The sequence below is a fragment of the Miscanthus floridulus genome, chromosome 5 (assembly GCF_019320115.1).
Source record: "Miscanthus floridulus cultivar M001 chromosome 5, ASM1932011v1, whole genome shotgun sequence".
NCBI lineage: Eukaryota > Viridiplantae > Streptophyta > Magnoliopsida > Poales > Poaceae > Miscanthus > Miscanthus floridulus.
The window spans coordinates 4,978,887-4,991,796 of record NC_089584.1 but is presented as its reverse complement, the minus strand read 5'-3'; the positions used below and the strand labels follow the sequence as shown (position 1 = coordinate 4,991,796).

General features: G+C 48.0%; 3 protein-coding genes across 3 annotated transcripts; all 3 read right to left on the bottom strand.

Moving 5' to 3' along the window:
* Nucleotides 1-4,322: 4,322 nt before the first annotated feature.
* Nucleotides 4,323-5,174, bottom strand: LOC136454165 (eukaryotic translation initiation factor 3 subunit I-like). The gene is made up of 2 exons (XM_066454697.1): nucleotides 4,659-5,174; nucleotides 4,323-4,525 (listed from the first exon to the last, which is right to left on the bottom strand). Exons 1-2 carry the CDS (start codon nucleotides 5,056-5,058, stop codon nucleotides 4,323-4,325), a joined length of 603 nt encoding a protein of 200 aa, XP_066310794.1. The 5' UTR covers nucleotides 5,059-5,174.
* A 1,463-nt stretch (nucleotides 5,175-6,637) lies between these two features.
* Nucleotides 6,638-7,580, bottom strand: LOC136451393 (RING-H2 finger protein ATL39-like). The gene has a single exon (XM_066452098.1). The coding sequence runs from the start codon at nucleotides 7,503-7,505 to the stop codon at nucleotides 6,921-6,923; it is 585 nt and encodes a 194-aa protein (XP_066308195.1). The 5' UTR covers nucleotides 7,506-7,580; the 3' UTR covers nucleotides 6,638-6,920.
* Nucleotides 7,581-8,918: 1,338 nt separating this feature from the next.
* LOC136451392 (RING-H2 finger protein ATL39-like) lies at nucleotides 8,919-9,856 on the bottom strand. Its single transcript, XM_066452097.1, has one exon. The coding sequence runs from the start codon at nucleotides 9,794-9,796 to the stop codon at nucleotides 9,092-9,094; it is 705 nt and encodes a 234-aa protein (XP_066308194.1). The 5' UTR covers nucleotides 9,797-9,856; the 3' UTR covers nucleotides 8,919-9,091.
* Nucleotides 9,857-12,910: the final 3,054 nt, after the last annotated feature.

The following is a 12,910-nucleotide window of genomic DNA, read 5'->3' as shown; positions in this document are numbered from 1 at the left end:
CTAGTTCAAGCACAAGACAACAATGCAAATGGAATTCATGTGAAGGCTTATTTATTGTGGGATTTCTATGTACTATGTGAAAACAAGCTCGTGGTTATTAGTTAATGAGACATGAGGGATTACATATGGAATGGTCTCATATTTGAAGCTTGCTAAATTAAAATAAAAAAAATAACAATACATATGAATGGATGATTCAACAACAAAATGTGACTTGATGGCTTGAGATGGTGAAGATAGCAAGAAAAGGCTTCGAGGTACTAAGCAAGGGTGAAGGGCAAGTGACGGCTTGGTGGCCGAAGAACCTAGCTAGGGTGAAGAAGAAAGTACTTGCATTTAGTTGAGGTACTAATCAAGCTAAGATGGTTATATTGATGTGAAGAATCAAATCTATAATGAAGTATTTGATGGAAGTGACTTGATATATTTGAAATTATTCAAATTTGATGAATGGAATCAAGTCACATACTCAAGATGGCTATGCTCAAGTGAAAAGATCAACATCAACTTGTTAGCACCCTTACTTGATGAAGATTGGAAGGGACGGCATCAATTCAAAAGAAATCGACTCAAGTGGTATAAATTTATTTTTCCTTTGATCTTGAGTTTAATAGGTATGTCATACTATTAAGAGGGATGCATCATATTGATAGATAATGTTTCATAAGTGCTCAATCCAACCCATGTGAGTTTTGAGTATTTGAGCGACAAAAGAGCTAACTGATTTCTTGCTGGTCTGGCAATACCGGACGTGTCCGGTATTCACACCGGACGTGTCCGGTATTTGTCCAACAGCTGTAAAATTGTTATTCTTGGGTTGGTTCGTCGGGAGTTCCGACGTAGGTCGGGAGTTCTGATGATCGGGAGTCTCGGCATGGGTCGAGAGTTCTGACCTCTTGCACTTCAACTGACTTGGAGGGTTCACTGTCCTGGTCATACCGGACGTGTCCGGTATGGATGACCAGAAGCCAACGGCTAGTTTTCAAAAGCCGTGAGGGTCGGGAGTTCCGACATGCGTCGGGAGTTCCGACACATCACTAACTTTAACTCAGTTACATGTTTTTCAAATTTGCTGAGGGTCGGGAGTTCTGAAGTAAGTTGGGAGTTCCGACGGTCAGAAGTCCCGTCATTCATCGAGAGTTCCGACGCCTCATAACATCACTGTAGCTTAGTTACCGTTGGCGTAGTATGAGTCATACCGGACGTGTCCGGTATTGCAACGGCTATAAAAACAGCTAGTTTTCCAAGGGGGCTATAAATACCCCCAAGCCTCCACCTTTGGAGGCTGCTGATTCTGCTGACATAGACACATGTTTTTGAGTCTTGCCAACTCTCTAAAACCCTCTCTTAGTGAGTGTGTGATCCAAATTGCAAAATTAATTTGTGGGTTGAGAGAGAATTTGAAAAGGAGAGCAAGCCACCACTTGAGCATTTGTGCATATTGTCAATCTCGTGATTCACATTTGTTACTCTTGGACTCTTCGGTCCTAGATGGCTAGGCGTCGTCGGAGAGCAACCGAGAGATTGTGGTTGCTTTAGAAAGTTTGTAACGGTCGATTCCGCTGCCTCGGAATCATTTAGTGGAAGGAGGAAAAGGAGTTGGAAAAGACTTCGGCTAGAGTGACCTTCATGGTACCCTCTAGGGCTGACCTTTGTTGGGTCGCCCGCAGCCCCCTTAACGGAGAGTAGGACTCGAACGAGTCCGAACTTCGGTAAAACAAATACCGTGTCTCAAGTTGCATTTCATTCGATATTTGTGTTGCTCTAGCTCTTGTGCATGTTCTCTATGTTTACCGATATCTCTAGTAGGTATCTGCAGTTTGGTTCGAAGATAGAAATCGAAAGGAGCAAGTTCGGGACTGTTCTGCAGAAACCATGCATACCGGACACGTCCGGTATTAGAGCTCTATGCTGAAAATATTTACTTTCAGTTCTAACTTTGTGTTGCAGGGTTATAGCTTCTAGATACATTATTTATACCTTGTATACTCTGTGGCCAACTTGTGAGGGGTGGTATTACTCTTATTTGGAGTTTCCATTTTGGAAACTCCCTTTACTAATTATTTCCGCATTTAAAGGTGTTAATTTTCAAAAACACCTATTCACCCCCCTCTAGGCGGCATCCTAGGTCCTTTCACTCCCTCTACTCTCTGACGTGTGGGCCCCACATGTCAGCTTCATCCTCAACCTCCGGTCATCACCACACAGCGAGGGGAGGGGAGGAGCTCGTGAAAACTACATGCCGCCGATCGGCCAGCTCGAGGTGCTTCGATTCGATCCATGTTAATCTCGGCCGGCCATCTTATCTTGAGACAACGGCAACCAATAACTTGCGGGTTCGCGCAGCCCACAGTAGGCCGGCCGGGCATGCATGAGCGGCGGCTACCGTCTCGACGCGTGTGCGAGCTGGCCCGGGAGTGAGTTGGCCGTGTCAGACCCGGCCGGCGTATACCAGACTGACCGAACCAGCTAGCCCAACCACCGGCTGTTAGATCGGCTACCCAAACGACGCCAATGCAAACAAGCAGCTAGACAGCTAGCTCGTCCGATCCCTGGCTTGCCGCAGCGCACCTGCATCTTCTTCGAGGTTCGACTCGCGCGGCACACCACTGGCTGGCTGCCCGTCTATAAAAGGAGGCACCGTAGCACTGTCCGGCCCATATCTATCACTTCGATCCATCGCTTCTTCCACAACACGAACATGTACGTACGTAGCTAGCTAGCTCGCAGAATATCTATCGCCAAATAAACCAGAGAGTAGTAGTGCTAGCAGGCCGATCGCTAGCTCCACCGAGACGACCATGATGAAGCAGCAGCTTGCCAAGCTGGCAGGCGTGGTGGCGTTGCTGGCACTGCTAGCTCTGTTGGAGCCGGCCGTCGCCGCCGGCGTCAAGTTCACCACCGACGACCTCAACTCCGAGGCGTCGCTATGCAGCGGCGGACCCAGAAAATATTTCAAGGGGGCTGAACAACACTGTTGTTCGATCTTAAGTCTCAGCCCCCTACACTATAGAATTTTGCCTAAAAATTCATGGGGGCTCCACTGCTGCGAAATGGGTAGGGGGGCTTGAGCCCCCCCCCCCCGCCCCACCACTGTGTCCGCCCCTGTCGCTATGGGGGCTTTACCAGCCGTGGGGTGCGCGCTACAATGTAGAACACGACCTCGTAGAGAAGCTCCACCGATTCGACACGTTCAAGGAGACGGCGCACCGCGTCGCCTCTCGTGCTGGAGTCGCAGGCCACGCTCCATGTCTGAACGCCTTCGCCGACTTGAGCTCGCTTGAGTCGCAGGCTCAGGCGCACTCTAGGCCAGGCTGCGGAGGCATAGGAGGCCAGGCTGCGGACAGGACTCCGCACGAGTTCCTCCCCTCCCTTCGCTGCGTGGGACTCCGCACGAGCTCCTCCCCTCCCTTCGCTGCGTGGTGATGGCCGGAGGTTGAAGATGAAGCTGACATATGGGACCCACACGTCACAGAGCAGAGGGAGAGAAGCACCATGGGTAAATAGGTTATTTCTTAGGACTCCTAGCCTCACTGTCACGCTGGCATGTCCACCTGGCGTGCCACATCAACGAAAATGGCAAAAGCGCGGGAGGTTCATTGTTTATGATGGCAATTATATAGGAGCACGTATAAAACTAGCAAACGAAGGAGTGCCATCCGTAAGAATGACAAAAAGTTAAAAATCCCTCGTTGGATAGACTATAGTTACACTGGAAGCAGTAATCAGTAAGGATGTGTCCAGTTCCGCAGATACTAGTACTACTACCATATTAGTTGGTTGTTGTCTCAGTTCACTAAGCTGATAAAAGTAAGGTGAAATTTGACATTATAAACTTCTACGGATACAGCTAAACATATTAACTAACCCGATTGTGACTGAACAGGACCCCTAAAAAAAACATTGCATATTATGGGCCCGTTCGCTTCGCTGAAAAAACCAGCCAAAACACTGTTCCGACTAATTTGTCGTGAGAGAAAAACACTGTTTCGGTCGAAAAAACAAGCTGAAAAGTATAGATTATAATAAGCGAACAAGGCCTATATAGTAATGGAGAATTCGATTCCCACCGGATGCCCCCGTACCAACAAGCAATTGATAGGGGCATTCTTAGGGCTAGATACCCAAATTATAATATAGCGGCCATCAGTAAGCGGGTGTTTGGTTCCCACTACTAAAATTTAGTTCATGTCACATCGAATATTTGGACAAATACATAAAGTATTAAACGTAGACTAATTACAAAATTAATTGCACAGATTGAGACTAATTTACGAGACAAATCTATTAAGCCTAATTAGACTCATGTTTAGTCTTTCTAATTAGTATCTAAATCTAATCTTTAGTCCCTGGATCCAAATAAAATGTGCAGGCATATAACAGCATGCTATCCTAACCTCCGAGTCCCAGATGCGAATGGTGGCGTCCTCCCCGGCAGTGATGATGGTCCTGTTCAGTGGCCCCCAAACGGTCCTGTTTATCCTCCCCTTGATGCCGGTGATGACGAGTGCAGACTCGTCCGGCTCTGTATCCACCAACACATGACTTTGCTTAAAAACTCCATTCATACACAGGATCTCAAGGGTGCTGGCTTGTGCCATTCAAACAAAACAACAGAGGAGGGCATAAATGAAGCGTTGAGAAGGCAAAGCACTAACGGTCGTCGATGTCCTCGGCGATGTGCTTGACCTGGACGGTGGGGACGTGGTCCATGAAGTTGTATGTGGTGATGACGGCAAGCGCGTCCCCGATCGCGAACTCGACGGACCTGGCGGGCGCGTCGAAGCGGAAGCTGAAGAGCTCCTTCCCCGTGCTGACCTCCCAGAGCTTGGCGGTCTGGTCGGCGGATGCGGTGATGAGGCGCGCCGAGTCGCGGGAGACGTCGCAGGTCCAGACGGCGCCGTTGTGGCCTCGGTAGGTGCCGAGGCGGTCGCCATTGTCGGCGTACCAGACCGTGGGGGTGTGGTCCTTGGCGCAGGAGAAGAGGAGATCCCCGTCGCGGTTGTAGCGCAGGAACGTCAGCGGGCGCTCGTGGCCCTTCATCAGGATCGGCCTCATCGTGGCGCGCTGCTGGTGGTGGTGCTCACCACCGCCGGAAAGGGAGGAGGAGCAGGGGCGGATCTGGGTGGTGGTGGTGCTCACCGCTGCTGGTAATCGGCGAAGGCCTCGGCACCTGGTGAAGTGGTGAATGGTGAGTGGTGACTGCCTGACTGGCGTAGGCGCGTAGCTGTACGGCTATGGCGGCGGTAGCCCAGAGAGAGGCAGAGCACGGCGGCTGGCACAGGGAGGAGAGGCAGAGACAACTGGGCCTTTAACGGCCTCTCCTTCCAAGCTGAGACGTGCCTGTTGCGGCTGTGCCTTAGGTGTGCAAGCGGGCTTATCCGTCTGCTGGCCACTAGAAAATTTGCACTGACTTGGCCCATTAAGGGAGGGAAGAAGGAGAGGGGAGAGAGAGCGTCGGCTGTCCATTCCAAGAGGGGGGTGCGGGCCGAGCCCGTGGGGAGGAAGAGGAGTGAGCAGTTGGGCCGCAGCTGGATAAGGAGGGTACATTACCTTCTCAAAAAAAAAAAAAAAACTAGGCACGTTAAAAGATTAATTAGGTCCAAGCTCTGATAGGAGAGGGAGAGAGGATCTGACATTTGTTTGAAGCTATTGTATTCAAATTCAAACTTAATAAAAGCTTAGTTGGATTGAATTTGATTAAAAAGATCATAGGAATTTTACCAAATATATTTGGTGCGAAGAATAATTGGATAACTAATTTTTTAGTCTTATTTCTTTGTCGCCTTTGTTATAATATATATGCACAAGGATATTTTAAATGCATCAACATGTGAGAAAAAATCATTAAAAATCAGGAGGCATTTCCATAAGAGAGGACATTTTCAAATATGTGATTTATTTTGCATTGTTACACATATGACATAGAAAAAAATGTGCAAAATATTAATCCATTACTATTACTAATCATCTAACTACCGTGTAGTGATAATTTTATATTTGCTATAACAATTAAACAATTATGACAAACAAAGTCACCATAGTTATAAAACAAAGTAGGTTATGATGATTTCGGATCGTGATCAATAACAAGCGATACATTTTCGTCCATAAGCTGAACCAACTCTTGGAAAACATCACAAACAGAGTGATTCAGTGACAAATAGCTTGCATAGGAGCCCTAATTTCTTGTAGACTATGCCACTGTGAAGACCGGACGGTCCATCGGTCAGGTTTCAGATCATTAAAAAATTTAGTATCTTTTTTATATAAATTTGATCAAATTTCAAATCATTTGATTTAATATTACTATAGAGTTTGCATATTTTTGAGACGGGGAGAGAGTAGTGGCGTAAACCGCCATAATCCTCGCCTAATAATTCCTCTGTGCGTTTGTGTTCATGTTTGCCAGGGAGAATTGTAGCGACAGGCAGACAGTACATGTTTACGACGTCGTTCTGGCCAAGACAGCACAAGAAACACGCCCGATCAAGATTTATAAACATGCACCAGATTTGTAAACGCCTGATCAAGATTTGTAAACATGACCGATCGAGATTGCAGCGCACGTTTCTCGATTTTTTTTTTGTAAACGATCATAGCAATCGAGAAGTACCAGATTTAATCCACTCTTTTTTTTGCGATTGATTTAATCCACTTGTTGTTCACAAGTAATACAGAATTTTAGATGGACACGTAATATAGATAGCAGAGAATGGTCAAAATGTAGCAAAATATTCAAGAGCGACGACCTACAGATGTTGCTATCTTAGATTCTTGACCAACAGACAATGAAGCTTCTACCAGGCAATCACTGCGATTGGCCATTGTTATACACAAGGCTGTTGGCGGGACGCTGTCAAGTCAAGCCAAGCCGCCACCGGCCTCCGGCCTCCGGCCGCGTCGTCCACGGTGCCCTCTCAGCCTCTCGAGCCTCGCGGCGTGGACGACGAGGTACGCTCCTCGTCGCCGAACATATCGACCGCCGCGACACGCGCCGGCGTGGAAGCTGCGGCGGCCCTGTCCTCGGCCCGTGCCGGCGCCGGCGGCTCGGCCTTGCCGCGGCAGACCGGGCACGACGCGCGCGACGCGAGCCACACGTCGATGCACTCCTGGTGGAACACGTGCTTGCAGCCGGGGAGCTGCCTCACCATCTGCCCCTCGTCCAGGACGCCGAGGCAGACCACGCACTCAGTGGCGGCGGCCGGCACTGAGGTCGAGCCCTCAGCCTCGGCGTCGGCTTGCCGCAGGTACGGGAAGGGCGGGATCAGGGCGATGACCGCGGCGTCAAGGCCGGGCTTGGACCGATGATGCTGCTCCTGCAGGAGCCTTCTCGCTCGGGGGTGCCAGCGCTGGCGAAGCAGGAGGAAGCGCACGAAGAGGAAGGCGACGACGAGGATGAAGCAGCAGACGAATGACGTGGCGGCTACGGCCACCAGCGTCGTCGCTTTGCAGCACCGGGTGCCGCCGCCGGCTCCCGGCGAGGCCGTGCCGTTGGAGGACATGGTCGCGGTGGTCACGGAGTATAGGAGGATTCGTAAGCCGCGAGCGAATTATTTGGCTATTTTAGCAAAGGTGGTTTAACCCCCCCCCCCCACCCCCCCCCCCCCCCCCCCCCCCCCCCCCCCCCCGTTTTAAGAGAGTTTTAGTTGTTGCAAAAATTGTTTTTTGGAAAAATAAGGTAGCTGTCAAATCTCAAGCTGAAAGTTTGGCGCGCCTCTTTCACATTTGGCCGGTCTAGCCGTTCATGGGCTTTGGCAGATGGAATTCGTGTGTATATACGAGCGTTGACTAGATTAGAGAATGGCTTATCATAAGCACATATATTCTCAAATAAATAAAAAAACTGAAAAATTTATTGTGTGTCTTCAGGCCGGCCTTACATAAGCAGTGCCATTGCCCATGTCAATCAATGGCTACTTTTTTTTTTTATTTTTTGCTAGCTGAACATACGGAGGAGGATCGTCGCCCTGTTTGTTTGGGCTTGTTTGGCTTATAAGCCGTACTCTTTTAGCCAACGAATAATATTTTTCTCTCACAATAAATCAATAAATCAGCCAACAGTACTTTCAGCCATGCCTTATTAGCCAAACAAGCCCAAACGAACAGGACGCATATAGCAGGACTTCCTCTCCGTAGGATTACACTGATCTGCCATGCCCATGATATGAGGATCATCTGTTTGTCTTCTATCCAAATATTAAGTAAAAAGCTTGCATCCATGGAAAGACCACACAGTTGTTGTACTCACTTTGTTTCAAATTGTTGTTCACTTTAGCTTTAGCTTTCCTAAGTCAAACTAGTCTAACTTTAAGCAAATTATTAATAAAAAATTTACACCAATATTTGCAACATAAAATAAGTTTCATTAAATTCTCTACGAAATTAGAAAGAACTTAAGAGCTAAAAAGATTTAGAGGTTTTTAGTTGTTACATAAATTAAGATTTATTGCTTAAATTTTATTAACTCAATTCAACCCTCTTGGGCCAATAGGTCCTTATGGTGACCCAAGCGCGTTGAGTTTCTGTAAGTAATCTTATATTGCCAACTTTTCATTCATAATATGTGAAGAGTAAGCACAAAGTTATTATAGAGAAATTTAAGAGCATCTCCAACAGATTATTTATCTCATCCTAACACACACAAAAAACAGTATAAGGGATTGTGGTAGCTCCAAAATATTATTTATCTCATCCTAATACAAAAAATGCAATATAAAGAATTGCGGTTGCTCGAACAGATTAACCATATTCTTCAATACCTAAAAAGTTTTAATAATTACTCAAATTCCACCCATCCCTCTCTTAAATGCAGGAAATCCAATCCCACTTAATACCCACTTTAAAATATTGGTAATCTCTTGGATGAGAAAAGGAAAAAACCACACTGTCAATAATAGGATATCACCCATATAGAATTTTCGAAGACGATGGATAATTAATTTTGGTGGAGATGCTTTAACAAGGTATCATGCATCTTCACACAATATAAAGTAGTACACAATAATTCTAATTACATTACATGTATTTGGTTCGTATATATAATACACTAAACAAGGGCTAATCAGTCGCAACGTCGTTTTCGCCGATTCTACCCTACGGCACTGGACGGTTGACCGAAACCCAGCACGGACGTGCGGCGCGCGTCCCCGGCCCCCACGGCGGCGCCTTCCACGGTCACGACCAACGTCCCCCCCTCCGCACCGATCAACGCCGGAGGCGGCGACGGGCGCGCGTCCGCCCCCGCCGTCGCCTTGGGCCGCACCTCGGCCCGGCACACCGGGCACGTGGTCCGGGACCGCAGCCACGCGTCGACGCAGTCGACGTGGAAGACGTGGCCGCAGCCTGGCAGCGCTCGCACCTTCTCGCCGTCCGCGAGCTCCGACAGGCACACCGCGCAGTCCGCGGCCGCCGACGACGTCCCGGTCCCGGCGCTGCCGGAGGCGGAGCTAGGCCCGTCGCCGCCGCCGTCGTCGGCCCAGCGGACGCGGTACGTGGTGACTGGCAGCGCGGCGAGCGCGGACGCGTCGAGCCCGTGGCGGGCGCTCCTCCTGCCGAAGGAGCCGAAGGAGCGGCGGACGCCCAGGGCCAGGCTGCCCCGGCCGCGCGCCACGAACTGGTAGAGCAGCAGGCGGATGAGGACGAAGACGACGGTGATCATGGCGAGGATGACGACGGCCGTGAGCAGGACGTGGCCGCTCAAGCTGTAGTCCGGATGCTGCTGCTGCTGCTGCTGCCGGTTCATGAACGGGATCGGCCCGCCGCCGTCGGGCACCAGCGGCGGAGGGCTCGACATGGATGGGCACGAACGGCCGCACGGGCCAAGGCCAACTAGAAGTTTTGTAATCAAGAACTTGGCAGGACGCGGAGGGATAAGTGATTCTTGTCTGCAATGGAGTGTAGGATACGTTAGCGTTTGTAGGTAGTGACGTGGTCAACGCCGGCGCGTGTTAGAAAAAAAAAAATGTTTTGTGTCCATACCGAGAGGCCGATGACTTGTGTGATGGTGCCGAGAATTCCAAGCGCCCACTTCTGTACTTAGTGCGCGAGAACGGTCGCCGCGCGGCTAGGGACGCGATCACTGACGTTGGAAGTTTTTTAACTAGGATGATCCAACTCAAAATATATTTGCTCAATAATACTACCTCAGTCTGTGAAAGGAAGTAACTATGGTATACGTGCTAGTTAAAATGCTTCACGTTTAACCATATTTCTAGTAAATAGTATTCACATTTATAACTTTAAATTAATTTATTATAAAAATATATTTCGTAATTAATCTAATGATGTTTATTTGATATTATAAATATTTATATTTTTTAACTATAATCAGTCAAACTTGAAGTACTAAATCATCACACTGTTCTATAATTGTATTCTTTTGCGGACGGAGTGAGTACGTACTGAAACATAATACGCACAGATTAGATGAGCAATAGACTTACCACTCGTGATTTCAGGTGACATGTCTGTGGGTTGTCTTGGAAAATAGAGGACTGGGATGATAGACACGGGAGAGAGAACCGGACGCTCGGGCGACCCCACGGCGACTCGGGGCGGCGCCCCCTCGTCGCCGGCGAGAAGGGCCCCGGACTCACCCACTCGTGAGCGTGGCTCCCCACCTCGGTCCAGAGGTGCTTTTGCACGTCGGGCCCCGCCTGCAAGCCTCCTGTCGAGTTGGGAACGACGTGGAGCGTCGAGGAGCGAGCAGGTGGCAAGCTCTCGACAATGGCGGATCCGCAAGCGGATTGACGTGGGATCCAAACCCTACAACCCGTCGGGCGAAGAGGATGACATCCAGAGTTTCTGGGGCAACTGTGGTATATCCCCAACTCGCAGCTCACCTCTCCTCGATCTAGGGTTAGGGTGAGAGACCGGGAAAACTTAGTGTGGATTCGGAGAGACCTATGGAGAGAAAAATCCTTCAAACCCCCTGATTGCTATCCCGTTGGTGAGGGGGGTTCCTAGAGTGAGCCCCCGTCCAAGCTGCGCTTTGAGGAGTTGGTCGGGGGTGACGAGAAGAAGAAGAATTTTGCTCAAGTGGTGAAGGAAGCGATGGCGGGACGAGGAAGGGGGAGAGGTCCCAGGCTAAGGGCGTAGGAGGACTGGGGGGAGGTGGGACGGTGGAAGCTGGAACCAATTCCAGCAATTCCCACCCCCGCCGTAGCCGTTCTACAATCCGTCGCCGCCGCCTTATGGATTCTACCCCAACCAACCTCCACCTCCGCTCCCTGTTCATCAGCAAGCGGGTTTCAACAGGCAGTTCGAAGGAGCACGCCCCAGGGGTGGCTTCCAAGGAAGAGGTTGGGGGAGACAACAACAAATCCCCAGGCAGACTCAGAACCAACTTCCAAATCAAGCGCAAGTGAATGAACCGGCTAGAGAAGAAATCCCCACAACTGAAGAAGAGGTTCAACCCATTGCTAAGAAAGGTATGGATGGGAAGTCCAAAGGCGGCAATCTGCATGTCGTGTGTTTCTTTTGTGGGCAAATTGGGCATCTTAGTTCTGCTTGCAATAGGCTGAAAGTTTGCTTTATCTGTCATAGTTTTTAGCATGTGGTGGATCTCTGCCCTGAATGGATAAGACTGAGATTACCTCTAGTAGTACAATTTCTCAGTCTCCTGTAAAGAACTGCCAGGATGGAAACCCTGACATTCAGAAAACTGACCAAGAAATGGGTTGGTCTAAAGTAGAAAATAGGAAGAAAAAAGGAAAATGATAGGTATGTTTTGGAACATTAGAGGCTTAGGGAAAATTGATAGATTACCTGCTTTAAGGAGTAGAATTAGAGATCATCATCTTGATTTTGTTGGCATTATGGAAACCAAGAAGAACAATTTGTCATCTGGGTTTTTTAAATCCCTGACACATAATATCTCTTTTAATTGGATTCATTTAGAAGCAAATGGCTTAGCAGGAGGAATCCTGATGGGTGCAAACACAGATCTTTTTAATATCGCTATAGGAGAGATGTTGAACTACTCAGTTAGTGTAATTATGACATGTAAGAAAACTAGGTTCTCTTGGAAGTTAATAGTGGTGTATGGTCCTGCCTATGATGAACAGAGGCAAACCTTTTTAGATGAGTTAGATTTACTGATTTAGTGATGAATAGTTGGCAAGGTCCAATTCTTATTGGAGGAGATTTTAACCTAGTCAGATTTCCGAGTGATACAAATAATGGGATAATCAATCACAGATGGGTTAATAGTTTTAATGAGTGGGTAGATAAATGGGCTTTGATTGAATTGAGTGCTAGTAATAAGAAATATACCTGGGCCAACAACCAGGATTTTCCAGTTTTGGCTAAGATAGATAGGATTTTTGTCACAACAACTTGGGAAGCTGCTTTTCCATTAGTTAGTGTGAAAGCTTTAGAGAGATTACCCAGTGACCACAACCCCCTAATTATTAACTCGGGGGAGAATGCTAATTTTGGGAAGAAGAGGTTTAGATTTGAAAAATGGTGGTTGGAGAAGGACTCTTTTAAAGATATGGTGAAAAAGGCTTGGAATACACCTTGTAGGCTAGCTAATAGTATGGATAGGTGGCCGTTTAAAATCAGAACCCTTAGAAGGATGGTGAGGGGATGGGCAGCCAATGAGGTTGCTGCTATGAACAAAACTAAGGTTGTGCTGGTGGATAAGTTCAGTAAATTAGAAATTCTGTCTGAATCTAGAGAGCTTAATTCAGAGGAACCCAATGAGTTCAGAGCTGTAGAAAAGGAGTTAGAACATATCTGGAATTTAGAGGAGATCAAAGCAAGACAAAGGTCTAGAGATAGAGACCTCATGGAAGGAGATAGGAATACTGCATACTTCCAGGCTATAGCAAACCAGAGGAGTAGAAAGAAAAAAAGTAGATTGCTTTGAAGGTCCAACAAGTTTAGTGTATGATCAAAAAGGAAT